Below are 18,544 nucleotides of genomic sequence, written 5' to 3'. Positions count from 1 at the left end.
AATCATGTCCATGTGGTCAGTGGGATTTTAGAAATGATAAAGATCAAACTCGGCTTCAAAATACAACAGCATACAAATATCTGTATACTGTTCTTCTTAGGTTCAAATTCTGACAATTGGCTCAATCCGCAAAGCTTTAATACCAGGATAATGTGATTTGTTTTCAGCTGTGTGGCCATTTTCTTTTCAATACTTCTATTGAGGTTTTACAAATATGCAAACATACGTATCGATTATATTCCATATCCAAAAAATGTGATGATGGTAACAAAGGTACATGGTTAAGCTTAAGCCTTGTAGACTTTAGAGAACAAGTAGATCTGGGCAATGAAAAGGATAAAGTACTGGGGATAAGGAGCCTTGTGTTGGATCTGCTGGATATGCCTCCAGTCCACCCAGCCACACCACTAAATGTGGACAGGTGGGGGCATATCCAACCAGCTCCCAGTCATTTATCCCTTCCCGCCACCTAATAGGGTGTTAGTCAGAAAACAAGAAATGTTTGTCTTTCATAATAATAATAAATTGTAAAACTGGGGTAACAATGAATTCTGAGTGATGTAGGTCATCTTGTCTAGAACTTGTTTATCTAAATAACTGTAAAAATTGAGTATTTAGAACCAATATTTATTTCTTCTTCATTTTTCATTCCCTAAAGTATGACTAAGGGCCAGTATTGGGGAGTCTAGACCCCTTTGAGGTAAGAAAGGGATATGGGAAGGGGAGGGGAGGTAGGCAAGGTATTCTTGGACTAATGTCAGCAAGAATGCATCTGGAGTCATTGGGAACTTCTTCATATGCAAGGTGCATTTATGGATTGAGTAGCAATCATCCATTTTTAGACTTACGTGTGACCATTTTTTTAACCACATTGGACTTTTTGGTCTAAAAAGAACCAATAAGTCCAATATGGTTTTAAAAAATAAGACTCCTTGTACTGGAGTGTTGGCTTTTTTGACCTAGTTAAAACCCAACACTGGCCAAATGGGGGGACAGAAATCAAAACCTGACAGAGGGTGTATACTTCTCAACCCAAAACTTTATTATTTTTTGTTGTTGATAGACTTGGTTAATGTAAACACGTCTGTCAAATTCTTATTGCTGCCCTTGACCCCAATGGGAAAATTTCACCTTAGGACAAGAAACAAAGAAAGCAGTCACCAGAAGAGCGGGAAGTCATAGACAGTGATAATAACCTGACAGAAGTTCTAACTATGCATCATTTTACTGAAATAAATATGTTTTCTTGAAGTCTGTGTCCCCACTGGAAAGATTTCCACTCACTCCCTGTTATAACAGGGGACAAGGGGACATTTCATCATAGTGGACACAGAGCACAATAAAAACAGACCAGGTTCTTAGCACTTCCCCAATAAAAGAAGAGTGGGGCTTTATTTTTTATCTTCAGTTTAGCTTTAAACATACTGGCAGTCATCAATATGCACATTTATTTTCATGGTCAGACAAAATCAACCCCCTGATGGAATTAAACTGTTGCACATATCAAGCAATTTCACCATAGCCACCTGACAATCTGACAGATGAAGGACACTGGGAAAACCTCCCTGCTGATTCCTTTTTATTTACTTCCAATAACAATAAAAAATTTAAAAAGCAATTATGCTTCCTATTGGAAGAAAATGATTTTCAGTGGGTTTGAACACTTCTGCATGAATTTGCCTTGCTAATGAAAAGTCCATTTATTATTTTGTGCAGATAATTATTTTTGTTATTTTACAAAGCAATAGAACAAAATATTCAACCCCCCCCCCCCCCCTTTCACCGAGATGTATTTTAGTGCCACAAAATAAAGGTAATACTGTATAATTTGTTTCATGACTAAAATCTAAACTAACCGGATTAGTTCTACTGTATAAAGATCAATAATGCAAAGATAAAGACAGCAGATCCAGAAGGGGAAGGGGCTGTCTTACATTTAAGTTGAGCCATCTGGATAAAACTGAACTTGTTAGAAGAAGCCCAACTGAATGGCAGATTCTACTTTAGTACATATTTTAACTCTTTAATATCAAATAGCTAATGAGGAACAGCAACTGAAAGAAAAATACGGCAACTGCAAAGGGACATGATGTTTATCATGTGCATATTCCTAGTTCTTAACCCCTTCACACCTAAGACCCCTTTCACACTGGGGCAGTTTTCAGGCTCTTGAGTGCTAGAAATAGCCTCTGCTAAGCGCTTGAAAACTGCCTCCCATTCATTCCAGTGTGTCTTTTCACATTGGGGCGGTGCGCTTGTGGGACGTTCCGAAAAGTCCTGCAAGCAGCATCTTTGGGGAGGGTTGGAAGCGCTGTATTTAGTGCTCCCAAAACACCCTGCTGTGCCTGAAAAGAGCTTTGAACGCACCACAAAACAGGAGTTTTAACCCTTTTTTGGGGGTTAAAAGCACCCTGTTTGCGCTGCTTAAACAGCATTAAAGTACTGCTAAAACAAGCAGCGCTTTAGCGATGACAGATGACGTTTTCAGTGTGAAAGCAGTCCAAGGGTAAAACATAATTCTAATGCCTAAGCCCAATTTTGCAACTTTGACATGTGTAAGTAAAACTGTACATATCGTTACAACTACTTTGTGTACCCAGATATATTAGACCTTGTTTGCTTTTCAGGATAAATTGATAAATTGGACTTTCTTTTGGTGAAAAATGGTAATGGATATCTTCAGGTTTTTTTTTTATTATTATTATTGTCAAAGGAAAACTGTCCAAAATGAGTACAAAAAATATTGTTTTTTAAATTTAGCTGTATATTTCTTGCTACTACCATAACCTACCACCAAAGATAAACCCAAAACAAATTCTCCAGCTCCTGACAATTGTAGCAATAACACATATGTGTATGTTAGTTTGCACCCGTAGTACAACCCAGAAACAATGGTGCACATTTTGCTTTTTTTTATTTTACCTAAAACACACTGATACTAACTGACACTGGTACTAATTTAAAATATATAAAAAAATAAAAATAAAATCCTGTCCAAAATATATTGACCCTGACATTTGTCCCCTAATATTTCGTTTTTTCTACACACACTTATTTTTTCTTTCTCTATAAGGACAGAGCATGATACCATGTATCTTCTCTGTCATCCATTCACAGAGACAGAAAACACTGGGAGGGCTTCACAGTGACTGATCGCTGTGATAGCCAATCAGAGGCTATTATGGTGATCAGTTGACCAAAAATCGGATGTTCTGGGTTCTGATCGTTATAATATGTCCTGGGGCTCTGTGCTCCCAGCACAAAGGGAGAAAAAAAATATGCAGCCCCGCAAAAAAATGCCCAGTCCAGTTAGGCCGCATATTTGTGTTACATTGGCGTCAAGGGGTTAACAGACAAGAAATAATTAAGGTAGGGATATATTCACTATGTACACATACATACCGTATATACTCGAGTATAAGCCGAGATTTTCAGCCTCTTTTTTGAGGCTGAAAGTGCCCCCCTCGGCTTATACTCGAGTCATCGCCGTCTGCCTGCTCGATCAGCGTGTCGAGCAGACAGACGGCGGCCATTCTACTATTCAAAAGCCGCGCCTCCGTCTGTGATAGGCGGAACACTCAATTTCCCAGCAGTCAGTGGTCCGCCTATCACGGACATCCGCTCATCCTCATACTACGGACGAGGATGAGAGGATGTCCGTGATAGGCGGAACACAGACTGCTGGGAAATTGAGTGTTCCGCCTATCACAGACGGAGGCGCGGCTTTTGAACAGTGGAATGGCCGCCGAGGCGCCGACGAAGAGCGGCGATCCTGGCATGGCAGAAGGACGGAGGCTCGGGACGGGACGGAACGGAGGCTCGGGACGGGACGGGACGGAACGGAGGCTCGGGACGGGACGGAGGCTCGGGACACAGGTAGGCTGGACACACAAGGCTGCACGGACACACATGGCTGCACGGACACACACACAGGCATGGATGGACACACACACACAGGCATGGATGGACACACACACAGGCATGGATGGACACACACACAGGCATGGATGGACACACACACAGGCATGGATGGACACACACACACAGGCATGGATGGACACACACACACAGGCATGGATGGACACACACACACAGGCATGGATGGACACACACACAGGCATGGATGGACACACACACAGGCATGGATAGACACACACACAGGCATGGATGGACACACACACAGGGATGGACGGACACACACACAGGGATGGACGGACACACAGGAATGGACGGACACACAGGGATGGACAGGCATGTCTCACCCTCGGCTTATACACGAGTCAATAAGTTTCCCAGTTTTTTGGGGGTAAATTGGGGGCCTCGGCTTATATTCGGGTCGGCCTATACTCGAGTATATACGGTAAGTGGACCATATAGTGAACTTGGGACAGAGTTATTCACTTTAAGGTCATTACAAAGAACAGGGGGCACTCTTTATGTCTAAAGAAGATTTAACATACACATATGGAAAGGCTTCTTCATAGCAGAAGCTCCACTTTATATATATATATATATATATATATATACTTTAATTATTACATATATTATATGTATTACTGTAATTATGTAATTAGTGGATATCGATTATTCTCAACAGGTGAAATCGCAACAAACCCTGCTTAGTAAAATATGTCCAATGCTATACATAAATCCCCTGACTGCAATGCTGTATACACACGACCGGACTTTCCAGCAGAAAAGTCAGACGGAATCATTTCATCGGATATTCCAATCATGTGTGGGCTTCATCTGACTTTTTTCTTCAAAAATTCTGACAGACCTAGAAATAGAACATGTTTTAAATCTTTCCGACGGAATCAATTGCTATCGGAAAAAAACGTTTGTCTTTATGCTATTCCGACGGACCAAATACGACGCAAGGGCAGCTATTGGCTACTGGCTATTGAACTTCCTTTTCTAGTCCTGTCATACGTCATCGCGTTCAAAACAAATGTATTTTGGTGTGATCGTGTGTAGGCAAGTCTATTCAGTCGGAACTCCATGGGAAAGACCATCAGAGTTTATTCTGATAGAAAGTCTGGTGGTGTGTACGCAGCATTAGTGATAAACGTCCTATGGCTGATGTCCCCTGCCTGGCAATAGACACGTAGAAAGATATATCACCATTCCAAGTATGAAAAACCCCTGTCTCTGGAACTACACTCTTGAGCAAAGGGAGCCCAGCTACGCTCTATGAACTCAATAGGAAAGCAGAAAATAACACCTGATGACATTAAATCAAATCCAACTTTATTAAGCCCAAACATAGCACACTACAACCCCACCTAGAACTGTCTATAATATTTCATCCAATAGGGGCTTGATCATAGCTTGCAGCTTGGTTCTCAGGTATCAGAGGAACGTACCATTCATTTAAAGAGAATATTTATTATACTACCTGTTTGCTCAGGCGGAATTGTAAGGAAATAGTAATACGTTTTAATCACGCACATAGGTTGGACTTCATGGACTTGTGTCTTTTTTCAAGTGTGACATTAGTTACACAGCCGACTTAGCTATTAATACTTTACCCCGACTGGACTTTTAAGGTATACCACCTTTAAAAACATCAGTAAACTGAAACAAGTTATGGACACTAGGTGGGAGATTGACTAAAACTGGTGCACTCAGAATCTGGTGCAGCTGTGCATAGTAACCACTCAGCTTCTGATTTCAGTTTGTTCAATTAAGCTTTAACAATAAAATCTAAAAGCTGATTGGTTACTATGCAAAACTGCACCAGATTATGTGTGCACCGTATGTAGTACACCCAATTCTTCTGCACTGCTGCTCCTGCTCCCCCTTCACACTTGTGGACAATTCTGAACTGTAAAAATAACAGGTGGAAGTTGCTGCAAAAATACAGCAGCTGTAAAAGTGACTGCTGTCAAAATGCAATGTTTATGAGCACTCTTTAGGCAAAATAAAAGACACAAAGTAACAATGTCACTTTTGTATCTAGTGTGTTTCATTGATCTACAGAAATATTATTATATTTATTATAACATTTGTTGGTATTTCATTCCCATTTAACTCATAGTAAACCCTAATCAACCCTGTAACTCTCTTTTCCCTCCTTTGGTTGCATTCACACATAATTTCAAGTGGCTGAAAAATGCAGGACGCGTTTGCAATGCCATTACTTCTGATGGAACCCCAATTGCACCCCAATCACGCTGCAATCGCTCAAAACCAAACATGAGCTTCTTTTTGGGGGACAGCGGGGCATTGCGATTTTCCACAATTGCAGCGCAATCTACCACTCAACAACTGTGGCAAAATCGCGATGGGATTGGGGTACCATTACAAGTAATGGAATCGCATATGTGTCCCATGTTTGCAGCCATTTGAAATTGCAGGGCGAAATTACGCTGATTCCACCCATGATCATGTGTGAATGCAGCCTTAAAGCGGGAGTCCGTCGTTTTTTTTTTTTAACCACTTTCAGACCGGACCATTTTGCTGGTAAATGACCAGAGGTCTTTTTACACTTTGGCACTGCGCTGCTTTAACTGGTAATTGCGCGGTCATGCAATGTTGTACCCAAACAAAATTTGCGTCCTTTTCTTCCCACAAATAGAGCTTTCTTTTGATGGTATTTGATTGCCTCTGCGATTTTTATTTTTTGCGATATAAACGTAAAAAGACCGCAAATTTTGAAAAAAAATGATATTTTCTACTTTTTGTTATTAGAAAAATCCAATAAACTCAATTTTAGTCATACATTTAGGCCAAAATGTATTCAGCCACATGTCTTTGGTAAAAAAAAAGTCAATAATTGTATATTTATTGGTTTGCGCAAAAGTTGTCACATCTACAAACTAAGGTACGTTTTCTGCAATTTACGCAGCTTTTAGTTTACGACTGCCTATCTCATTTCTTGAGGTGCTAAAATGGCAGGGCAGTACAAAACCCCCCCAAATGACCCCATTTTGGAAAGTAGACCCCCTAAGGAAATTGATAAGAGGCATGTTGAGCCCATTGAATATTTTATTTTTTTGCCTCAAGCGATTGAATAATGACAAAAAAAAAAATTTTTTTTTTTTTTTACACAAAGTTGTCACTAAATGATATATTGCTCACACATGCTATGGGCGTATGTGAAATAACACCCCAAAATAAATTCTGCTGCTTCTCCTGAGTACGGGGATACCACATATGTGGGACTTTTTGGGAGCCTAGCCGCGTACGGGGCCCCGAAAACCAAGCACCGCCTTCAGGCTTTCTAAGGGCGTAAATTTTTGAGTTCACTTCTCACTACCTATTACAGTTTTGAAGGCCATAAAATGCCAAGATGGCACAAAACCCCCACAAATGACCCCATTTTAGAAAGTAGACACCCCAAGCTATTTGCTGAGAGGCATGTTGAGTTCATGGAATATTTTATATTTTGCCACAAGTTGCGGGAAAATTACAAACTTTTTTTTTTTTTTTTTTTTTTCACAAAGTTGTCACTAAATGATATATTGCTCACACATGCCATGGGCATATGTGAAATGACACCCCAAAATAAATTCTGCTGCTTCTCCTGAGTACGGGGATACCACATATGTGGGACTTTTTGGGAGCCTAGCCGCGTACGGGGCCCCGAAAACCAAGCACCGCCTTCAGGCTTTCTAAGGGCGTACATTTTTGAGTTCACTTCTCACTACCTATTACAGTTTTGAAGGCCATAAAATGCCAAGATGGCACAAAACCCCCACAAATGACCCCATTTTAGAAAGTAGACACCCCAAGCTATTTGCTGAGAGGCATGTTGAGTCCATGGAATATTTTATATTTTGCCACAAGTTGCGGGAAAATTACAAACTTTTTTTTTTTTTTTTTTTTTTTCACAAAGTTGTCACTAAATGATATATTGCTCACGCATGCCATGGGCATATGTGAAATGACACCCCAAAATAAATTCTGCTGCTTCTCCTGAGTACGGGGATACCACATATGTGGGACTTTTTGGGAGCCTAGCCGCGTACGGGGCCCCGAAAACCAAGCACCGCCTTCAGGCTTTCTAAGGGCGTTACAGTTTTGAAGGCCATAAAATGCCAAGATGGCACAAACCCCCCCCAAATGACCCCATTTTGGAAAGTAGACACCCCTAAATTTAGGGGTACACTAGTGAGACTAGGTAATAAATGGCGGGTGCCCTGAAACTATAAAAAAATAACTAACCAACCAGCGTCACCTGTAACAGTTATATGGTGATCACTGGTGAAAGGGTTAACTAGGGGGCAATCAGGGGGCTTTATGCGGTAGTATATGGGGGTCCCTGGCGCTATAAAAAGCTGCGGCGAACCTAAATACCTACCTGCCTAACTAGCGTCACCTGTGACACTAATACAGCGATCAGAAAAACGAACGCTTATTAGGCTTGGTTCACACTGGAGCGATGCGGGAACGCCACGAATGCGCGGCGGGTTCCCGCATCGCATGCCTCCCGGCGGCAGTTCACACTGCCCTATGCGAACTGCTGGGAGTGTCAGTGAAATGTTACTGACACCCCCAGATCAGTTCGCATATCGCAGTGCGATCTGCAAACTCGGATCGCATGGTGTGAACACCCATGCGATCCGATTCTGCTGCGGGCCAAAAAAAGGGTCCCGTGCGAATTTGCGGCGGGTGCGGCGGGTGTGGCGGGTGCGGCGAATGGCTGAACTCGAATCGCACAGAGATCGGATGTGATTTGCACTGCAGTGCGGTGCGAATCACATCCGTTCTCATAAACCGCTGCAATGTGAACCCAGCCTTAGTGACACTGGCGACGGGGGGTGATCACGGGGTTAAACCTTTATTGGGGGGGTTAGGGGGGTACCTTAGAACTAAAGGGGGCTAACCCTAACTGCCCTAACAGTTATTAGTCACAAATGACACCCGCCGGGTGATCAGGGGGTTAAACCTTTATTAGGTAATAAATGGCGGGTGCCCTGAAACTATAAAAAATAACTAACCAACCAGCGTCACCTGTAACAGTTATATGGTGATCACTGGTGAAAGGGTTAACTAGGGGGCAATCAGGGGGCTTTATGCGGTAGTATATGGGGGTCCCCGGCGCTATAAAAAGCTGCGGCGAACCTAAATACCTACCTGCCTAACTAGCGTCACCTGTGACACTAATACGGCGATCAGAAAAATGATCGCTTATTAGGCTGGGTTCACACTGGAGCGATGCGGAAACGCCGCAAATCCGCGGCGGGTTCCCGCATCGCATGCCTCCCGGCGGCAGTTCACACTGCCCTATGCGAACTGCTGGGAGTGTCAGTGAAATGTTACTGACACCCCCAGATCAGTTCGCATATCGCAGTGCGATCTGCAAACTCGGATCGCATGGTGTGAACACCCATGCGATCCGATTCTGCTGCGAGCCAAAAAAAGGGTCCCGTGCGAATTTGCGGTGGGTGCGGCGGGTGTGGCGGGTGCGGCGGGTGCGGCGAATGGCTGAACTCGAATCGCACAGAGATCGGATGTGATTTGCACTGCAGTGCGGTGCGAATCACATTCGTTCTCATAAACCGCTGCAATGTGAACCCAGCCTTAGTGACACTGGCGACGGGGGGTGATCACGGGGTTAAACCTTTATTGGGGGGGTTAGGGGGGTACATTAGAACTAAAGGGGGCTAACTCTAACTGCCCTAACAGTTATTACAGTCACAAATGACACCAATGCAAAAAAAAAAAAAAAAAAAAATGACATTGGTGTCACTGTGACTGGGGGGCAGGGGTAATTGGGGGGGTGATCGGGGGGTAAAGGGGGGGTGTGAGTGTGCCTGGCATGTTCTACTGTGTGTGTAGAGTGTTGGTGCAACTCACCGATCCGCTCTCCTCCGTGTCGGAACGAAAAATACCGACACGGAGGAGAGAATACATCACTTCCTCTCCTGTGTTTACATTACAGGAGAGGAAGTGATGTCACGGGGGATTCCTATTCGTCGGGAGCGATCGCGAGGGGGTGGCCATGAACGAATGGCCGTCCCCTCGTCCAGGATCGCTCCCGCACGAATACCGACCGCCGCAGGCACCGGGCGGGGGCCCGATCGGGCCCCCGACCCGCGGGAGGCAAGGGACGTACATGTACGCCAATATGCCTGCCCGTGCCATGCTATCGACGTACATCGTCGTGCGGCGGTCGGCAACTGGTTAAAGCAAGCAGCTACAAATACTGCAGCTGCTGACTTTTAAAATAATGACGCTTACCCGCCCAGCGCGCCCGCGATGTCGGCACCCGAAGCTGATCTCTCGATCGTCTCTCTGGTGCTGCCGCCGCCATCTTGGGTATGGGAATCAGGAAGTGGAGCCTTGCGGCTTCATTTCCCGGTTCCCTACTGCGCATGCGCGAGTCGCGCTGCGCAATAAGGATGGTCCCCGCTGTCTTCGGAAAGGGGCGTAGATTCTGCGGAAAGGGGCGTAGCTTCTGCAGAATCTACGCTGGAAGTGGGTGCAGATACTGTACTGTACTGTACAGGTACCTGCACCCCCCTCCCCCCTGAAAGGTGCCAATTGTGGCGTCGGAGGGGGGGAGGGTTACAATGAGCGGAAGCTCCACTTTAGGGTGGACCTCCGCTTTAACTATTATTTTCTTCCTTTTTTTTGTTTTTAAATATCCATTAACATGTACTAGCATCGTCATTTTACTGTGTTTTAAATGGACAAATGATCAAAAAATATATACTTTTTATCTACAGTAACACTCTTTTTTTAAAACTGCCAATGATCAAAGTAGAAAAAAGGTTAATAAAATTAATTGCAAGACAATATCACCAAAAGAAAGCCTTGTTTGTATTTTATACATATTTTATATGTATTACGTTATTATCAAGTAATGAGTTATTGCTGAATCAATAGAACCACATCAGAAATTGCTCTGATCCATAGGTGGTGTAAAAAATGTGAACGCTGAAGTGGCTAAATAATAAATCATTACCAACAGTTTACTAAGATAAAGAGGAAAGTTGTACTACTCTTTATTTTTTTTCAAACTGTATTTCTTTCCTACTAAAATGCCAAATGATTTACACATGCTTTAAATCAAATAAAAAGCTGTCTGAGAGCTGACACTTTTTTTTTTTTTTTCTTCTAGCGCCGCTTACCAGTGCCATACGTTGTTGAAATTGCTGATGGGTATCCTCCCATCCCTTGCCCAGGTAAAGTCGGTGTTGCTACAGGAACCACTGGGGTAGCCAGTGACTGAGCAGATTGTGAGTTGTTTATCCTTTGATTCTATTAAGAGAGACACAGAAGGAAAAAAAAAAACAAGATTATTAGTAAGTTTATCAGGTGCATAATGTTTCTTTTTTTTTTTTTAGTCTCAAGAAAAAAAAAATACTTCAACATGATACAAATTAATCATTTAGCATGTGGCTCCCATGAACTCTTCCAACCCTATCATTTACAATCTTTCAAGAGACCAAGTGTCGCCATGGCAACCCATTACATCAGCTTCTCCTAGGCAATTGAACTTGCCACGAGTAAAGATTGCTTTATTGTGGGTTGAAAACAGACCATGTGGAAAATTGATGAAATATGCATACTGTACTATCATTGTTTCTTTATCATTCAAATGCAAAAATGTCATTAAAATTACCAGTGACTGGGCTTAGACTTATTGCAAAAAGACACCTTGACAATGGCTTTTCGCTGCAGTTAATAAGATTAGCAGCAGATGGCAGTAAGGATCCTTTTGTTTTGTTTTTTGGTCATTTTGCTTTTTTCTTTTTTTTTTTGTCTCAATATTTCACATTATATACGCTGAAAGTTTATACATATTTTAGCAACTGGTCATCGAGATGACAATGCACCTATGGTGGTTTCATAATTTATACTAGGAAGCACTAGCAATACTAACATTAGGAATTGTTATAGTCTATTTAAATATAATCTGCTATTGTGTATATTTTCCTTCACAGTAACAGTGCACAAAGTAAAAAGAGTAAAGCCTTTCTTAAACACTTTTTTGCCACTTACCAAAAGGAGATCGACATCCTCAGACTGAGAGCAAGGAAAAGGAGTATTAAGTAACAATTAGTAATGATGCATTATTAATAAAGGTGAATGATAGTTGAAATATAATGTTGCTTGCAGATTTTAAATGCGCAGAAATTCTCCAGCACATCCAGCAGCGCTGTATCACTACTTTCATTTGTCATTAATACAGAAAATATATTACTAACCTCCCTCCCCTCCTGACTCTAACCTGGATGCTGAAGTGTGACCCACTTAGGTCAATAATGTAATCCCAGTAGAGAGCTCATTTTTTTTAAGTGCCAAAAAATAAATCATTCCGGTGACTTTTTGTTAGGTACAGCAGGGGAATTGTTATTGTGAATTGACCAGTGTGTAACTTGTTCTTTATATTATGTATAGGCCAAAGGATCTACAAGTACTAGCTATTATTTAAATCTTCCTGTCTTCTCTTTTTTTTTTCTCTTCTAAAAAAAACAAAAACTTCATCTTTGATTTAAAAATATAATATAAATTGATGAAATTGCTTTAAAAAAATGCAACAATACTCACCTCCTCTCGAATGTTTAAGGTTCAGCGTTGTTTTTGGTCAAGGTAACCTACTTTCTCTAAGCCCATGCTGTCATGGCCCTGCTCCCTGGGCAAACTTCCTTTTTTCTTTTTTGTTTTAAACATTTAAAAGATTATATTTATTTTTACCGTTATTCAAAAATCTTTACGCTACAAATTTACATTTAATAGGGGATGCATCAATGACGGTTGTGTCACAGGCCATACAAAGCTGGTGGGGAAGAGTCACGTCTCTGACTCATTCACGCATGTGTGTAAACTTTTGCTTGAACTATTGAACTATGTATACAATAATATATATATATTTTTGGTTTCATCAAAGCTGCTAAGAAGGTCAGCCGTGTAGACAAAATGAAGAGGACAGCGGAGCTTAAAACTGAAGCCGGATCAGCTTAAAAAAAGGTATGTATAGTGATTTTTTCTTTACAGGGCTGGATAGGTTAGTCCTATATTGTGGATGCCAGTATATTTACAGATTTTAGTTTTAGGGTGAACTTCTACTTTAAGAAAGATCGCCCATCATTTTCTGTCTGAAGTAATGTAAAATATTCATAAGTGGACAACAATAGCAAAAAAAAACAACACAAGGATTTTAACCATACCTTATTTTATCCAATATAAAAATATAGCAAAAATATTTAGATATACCTTATAGCATTTCTAAAGGCACTGCAATTGCAATTCACAGAATGACCCCAAGCCTTCTCTTCTGGGGTCCCCTGCCAGCAATCTTAGTTCATTCTCTTCTATGCCTCCCCCTCAGCAAGAAACTTGCTATGGGGGTAGACATTCAGGCTCTCTCCTGAGCTGGGCTGTGTGCATCCATGGACACACACAGCAAGACTTGGTTCACCCCCCACCCTCCGCCCTGCTCTCTGCTCACAGGATTTGACTGACAGCAGTGGGAGCCAATGACTCCCACTGCTCTTGGTTTAGTGTGGTGAGAGCACAAATTGGGGACAGAAGACCTTCAGCTGGGCATAGCGCTGGATTGAGAGAGGACTCAGGCAAGTGTTTAGGGAAGGAAGGACACACAGCAAGTAGCAAAAACTTTTTTTACCTTAATTTAGGGAATGCATTATGGTAAAAAAAAGTTTTAGCTTTAGAACCATTTTAACTATTTACAACATTCAACTTTTTTTTGTCTAAAATGTCAGATACTGTATATGATAGATAGAAAGCAGTATTAACAGTATTTCTGGATACTGCTGTTAGTTATTTTATTTGGGATTATATTGTATATTAGATTTAATATCAGAGTAATTATAGAGCATATTCAAGGGAAAAAATAACTTTGAGTTGACTATGCATGTGAGTAAAGAATACGCTCTTCCACTGCCAGCATGAGTTCTTTTCAGCCATATTCAGAGCAGAAGATCTATGATTTGGCATAACTCAATGTCTCACACATACAGCATGATTTTCCGACAACACATGGCACTCAGTATGGCTGAAAACAACACAAAGTTTCAATTCATCTACAGCTAACCCTGATTATTAATCTTTCAGAGTTGTTAGTCGAGATGCAATCAAGTGAGACACCCACATAACATCATCTTCATCATTCTATAGATATACTAGGTGGTGGAAATAAAAAAAAATCATGACCATTTCATAATCAAATTATTGATTAAGAATGATAACTTACCACAGAGGGCATTGTATTCTTGCTGCCAGGTGGAATAAGAACTCTGAGGTCAGGTTTACGATTGTTCATCCCCAAGTTCATTGGCGGTGGCGATTTTGTTTGCATATTTTTATTCAAGTTACCAGGTGAGACCAGCAGACCTGGTGAGTTACGATGATTGCCATACCCATTTCCTGTTGAAACAGAAAAAGAAAAAAACAATTCCTTCTTAGATAGGAACATGCAAAGTTGGTCTCATATTAAAGTCTCATTGCATGATCCATGATCACTATTTGTGTGGGCCCACATAACAACCAATAAAATTATAAATTGGACATGAAAGAGCAATCGAGTAAGATAGATCTCGTTGCTTAGTCCAAACATGTTAGATGTGAGATATTTTCACTTTTGTACTATTGGACATATACTTGGACAGCCAGATTGTAAAAATGTTTCGCTATCTTATGAATGTTTTCATACAACCTATATTCGGTGTGAGCTCTGATAAAAAATCATTTAGTGGATAGCAATATTCAACACTGTCAGCAAATTTGAATGGAAAAACAAATCAATCAAATTAGAGAAAAATAAGGAAAATGTCCAGTCTGTATAACGTATGCTCGTTCTTTAAGGAATACTAAACAGCCAATTAAAAAAAAATATTCTTTGTGAGTCACTGTTCAAGATGAAGCAGAGATATGAAATTGGTAGTGCTCATGTTATTGGTGTCAATAGACATATACATACAGAGGAAATACCATCCCATTTTTTTTGAAATGCCTACAAACCATATGCAATCTGTGTCCTGGATGGGTACTAAACCCAGGACTCTAGCACTGCAATGCAAGAGCGCTAACTTCTGCAGTGATCCTTAGAAATAGCTCTCTGGAATGTTTAGAAGCCCATTTGGGATAGGTAGGTAGATTATAGGTATATAGTATACAGGGCCGGATTAACATAGGGGCTATTGAAGCTGTAGCTTCAGGCCTCTACCTTAAGATAGGACTAGCCCAGTGAGTCACTAATGCTGCCGAGCTGACGCGTGTACACATGCCCTTACCCTCCTCTCTATTTAATTTGTTTTAATAATTCATTAAAAATTCATTTATTTTAACAACAATTGTTTGTGTTTTTATTTTATTTATTACCAAAAACGTTCCACCAAAATCCTCAGCACTATGCCCGTGATGCTCTTAATCCGGGACTGGTAGTGTATAAATATCCCTACAGCTAATTAGATCTATTGATATAAGTGGGATAACACATGAATACATCATGATGTCAGAATACTCAAACACTAAAGTAAAGAGGCAGTTCATATACAGATATACAATATGTAGAAGTATGTACATATAGCTGCACATACATACACACACATATTTTCTCTTTAAAAATATTATGTTTTCACCACTGGCTGTTCCTAGAAATGTTTTCGACACAGAAAAAAAAGAGAGGTGCTAAAAGACTTTCACGTGCCTCATTATCTTCAGACATTTTACTTCTGCAAGTCTCCTAATTTCTAGAACAAGTCTTTTCTCATCTCTCTTTTCTTGTATCCCTACAGTGCTAAATCAACACTTGATGAGAGATTGCTTCCTATTAGTTACCAGCTCCGCTGCTCTTTGATATGTCAACTTATTGAAACATATGTCTTGCTAATTGCATTTGCATGCTTGTGTTTGCTTTTACTCGCTTGAGATCGAGGGACTAAGATAAGACATCTTTACAGCTAGGATGCCAGTGAATTTTACAATTTTAAGCAATCAGGCAGACTTTGTCTAACAAGAAGATGACTTTGTAAGGGGCAAGTTTTGTACTACAGGTGGACTGAACAAGTGGAAAATATTTATGGGCACTCAGAAATGGTTGCCACTTATTTTTATGTTTTTTAATGTTCTGCTCTGCAAATAGTAAACATTTACATTATTTTAAGTTTTTTATGTTTTGATCATAAAGGGTAATCCCTTGTCAGTACAATCAGATTCTTTCAAGCAATGCTTTGTAGACCTATATTTAAATGTTCTTGCATCCAGCCACCAAATAAACATCCTTAGGATTGTGAGACTTGAAGAATGTCAGTTCACTGCCTTTTTCAGCTGACACAAGAACCTACCCTTGGAAAAAAAAAAAAACAAGCATGCAGCTTTCAGTAACAATATAATTTTGCATTTGACAACCACCATAAAACCCATATGTGGAGCCACGGATTGTATCTTGGTATACTGTAAAACTTGCACTGAATTGCATTATGCAGTATATATAATAATAGTGTGTACAATAAAGTGTAATTGTATAACTGTATATTAAAATGTGTGTATTCTGAAAGCAGACCTTGCATCTAAAAAGCAAAATATCCTCTTCCTTTCTGAAATTAAATGCTGTGTAAAAGTTTACAAAAAGCACCTGTAAGGGAAAAATATACTTCAAATATACTTACTTTTCCCAGCTTATATGGTGCCCAGGCGAGGGTGATGTCATCCTTCTTCCGGAGAGATCTTGGGAATGTTGAGTAGCTCAAATCTCTTTGAGAAAGCTTTCCAAGCACTGTGCTGCAACATCTCCTTGCAAGGTTTTATAGTACTCAGCATTCCCCATGATCTCTTCAGTAGGGTGATGACGTCACCACCTGCACTATGGAACCCGGGAGAAAGGTAAGTAATGATCTAACACTCCTAACAGATGTTTTTTTTTTAACTTTTATTCAGTGTTATAACAAAGGTTAGGGGGGTGCAAATCTACAAAATTGACCTTGGATGGATTGCAAGGTTCTTGTTAATCTTAAAGTGAAAGTAAACCATCCTTCATTTTCAGAGAAGGAAGCTGCCATCTTGGCCTCTGTTTAATCATCAACTGCCATAATGCTGCCCGTGTGGTCAGTTGTGACACCAGCCTATGGATGGTTTGACAGTTTGGTTAACAGCACAAGCGAATGTGACTTGTTAGCAATCCCGGCACGCTAAATCGATAGGTTTACTTCCACTTTAACATCCATTCAACTTTTTGTAGAGAAAAAGGTGTGTATGTTCAACCAAATGATTGTGATTGTTGCAGAATATTTTTAGGTACAGCTGGCAAGTTCTACAGCTGGTAAATATTGTCCTTTATTTTGCACAAAATAAAGAATGATACATTCATTAATTATAGATGGAAATAAAGAGTTACTTAATTAAGTAAAATTGCTGCAATGAGTTTGCCAACTGCAATAAGAGTGAACGGGTCTTTGACTGCTGTCAAAATCAACAAAACCTTTTCCAAATCTTTGGCCAGCTTACTTGTTTCCATTTATACATATTACCATATGGATTTGTTCCTGCCCCCTGAGAACCTTACTGGCTAACATCTCTGCCACAGACACGCTTATAAAAAAAAACTATAGGTCTAACTCGTGTGCAAGCTAATTAATGTATCATTGTGGTTTTGAGAGTGAACCAGTGTAGCCAAGAGAAACCCACAAAGGAAGAACATACAAATTCCATGCAGAGTGCCTAATGGAAATTTAAGTCATGATCTAGGCAGTGTAAGGCGAGAGTACTAGCCAATGAGCCGCTGTGCTCCAATCCTATGTTCCACTGTGCTAAGTTCTATTTTATGGAGTGTGAAGAAATCTCTAGCACACGTTAGCGTTAGTTGGTGAACAGGCTGTGCAGTAAATACATTTAGAGCTATTACTAGAGGCTGGTGATCAGACTTAGGAAAAAGCTAAGAGACATAAGGAGATACTCTATATTATGGACAGAAATAAATGTATCATATCCAATAATATCTTTTTATGTGATCAGTATATCTTGTAAGCATAGATATTTTTTATATTTTAAGTGCAATTGGTTGACACATGTCTCTTCTTTCTGGACTACAGTGGTATATACTGTTACTAAGGTGACCACATTTTGTCAGTTTGTTGGCCCCAGTTACAAATAGCAATTCTAATGCTGACTGTTTTATAACTTATTTTTATTAATAATGTTGAATATTTTAATAAACACATACAAATGATTCCAGGCCTTCAATGCAGGGTAGTGCACAGGGTGCCATCTTGTGTTTTTAAAATGAATAAGGTTAGTTAAGCTTCATTGTCACTCATTTTGGCAATTCTATACCCAAATGAAAAAGGACCAATGTACATGTACAGACCATATTTTTCATTGACATTCTTTTTGCGGGTGGTGGCGGAAGACCTAAGCTGGGACCTGGATACACGAGTAGGATAAATAGGATGAGTAATTTTTTGTGGACTGTCCCTTTAAACCCTTTCTATAACAGAACGCATTACGCGTTATACAATGTTACAGAAAATGTTTAATATCGCTATCATTTTGTTCTTGGTTTACTAAATGTGTGTTCATACTGTTTCACATATGCACACAACTATGAATTTAATTCAAACTAAAGCCAAAA

General features: G+C 40.4%; 1 protein-coding gene across 16 annotated transcripts in view; it reads right to left on the bottom strand.

Annotated features, from left to right (window-relative positions):
• MEF2C (myocyte enhancer factor 2C) overlaps positions 1-18,544 on the bottom strand; it is a 367,493-nt gene that overhangs the window by 12,229 nt on the left and 336,720 nt on the right. For 11 of the 16 annotated variants that reach the window (XM_077462418.1, XM_077462422.1, XM_077462420.1 and 8 more), the window contains 3 exons: positions 14,171-14,343; positions 11,956-11,979; positions 11,082-11,211 (listed from right to left, as the gene is read on the bottom strand). In XM_077462418.1, the coding sequence (XP_077318544.1) occupies positions 11,082-11,211; positions 11,956-11,979; positions 14,171-14,343 (327 nt within the window). The remainder of the gene's footprint in view (positions 1-11,081; positions 11,212-11,955; positions 11,980-14,170; positions 14,344-18,544) is intronic. The other 5 variants (XM_077462428.1, XM_077462424.1, XM_077462419.1 and 2 more) reach the window with 1 other exon arrangement.

The sequence above is a fragment of the Lithobates pipiens genome, unplaced genomic scaffold (assembly GCF_037356315.1).
Source record: "Lithobates pipiens isolate NorthernLeopardFrog02 unplaced genomic scaffold, aLitPip1_a1.2 Scaffold_3, whole genome shotgun sequence".
Taxonomy (NCBI): Eukaryota; Metazoa; Chordata; class Amphibia; order Anura; family Ranidae; genus Lithobates; species Lithobates pipiens.
Note: the sequence above shows the minus strand (reverse complement) of the source record. Positions and strands in the feature narration are given on the sequence as shown.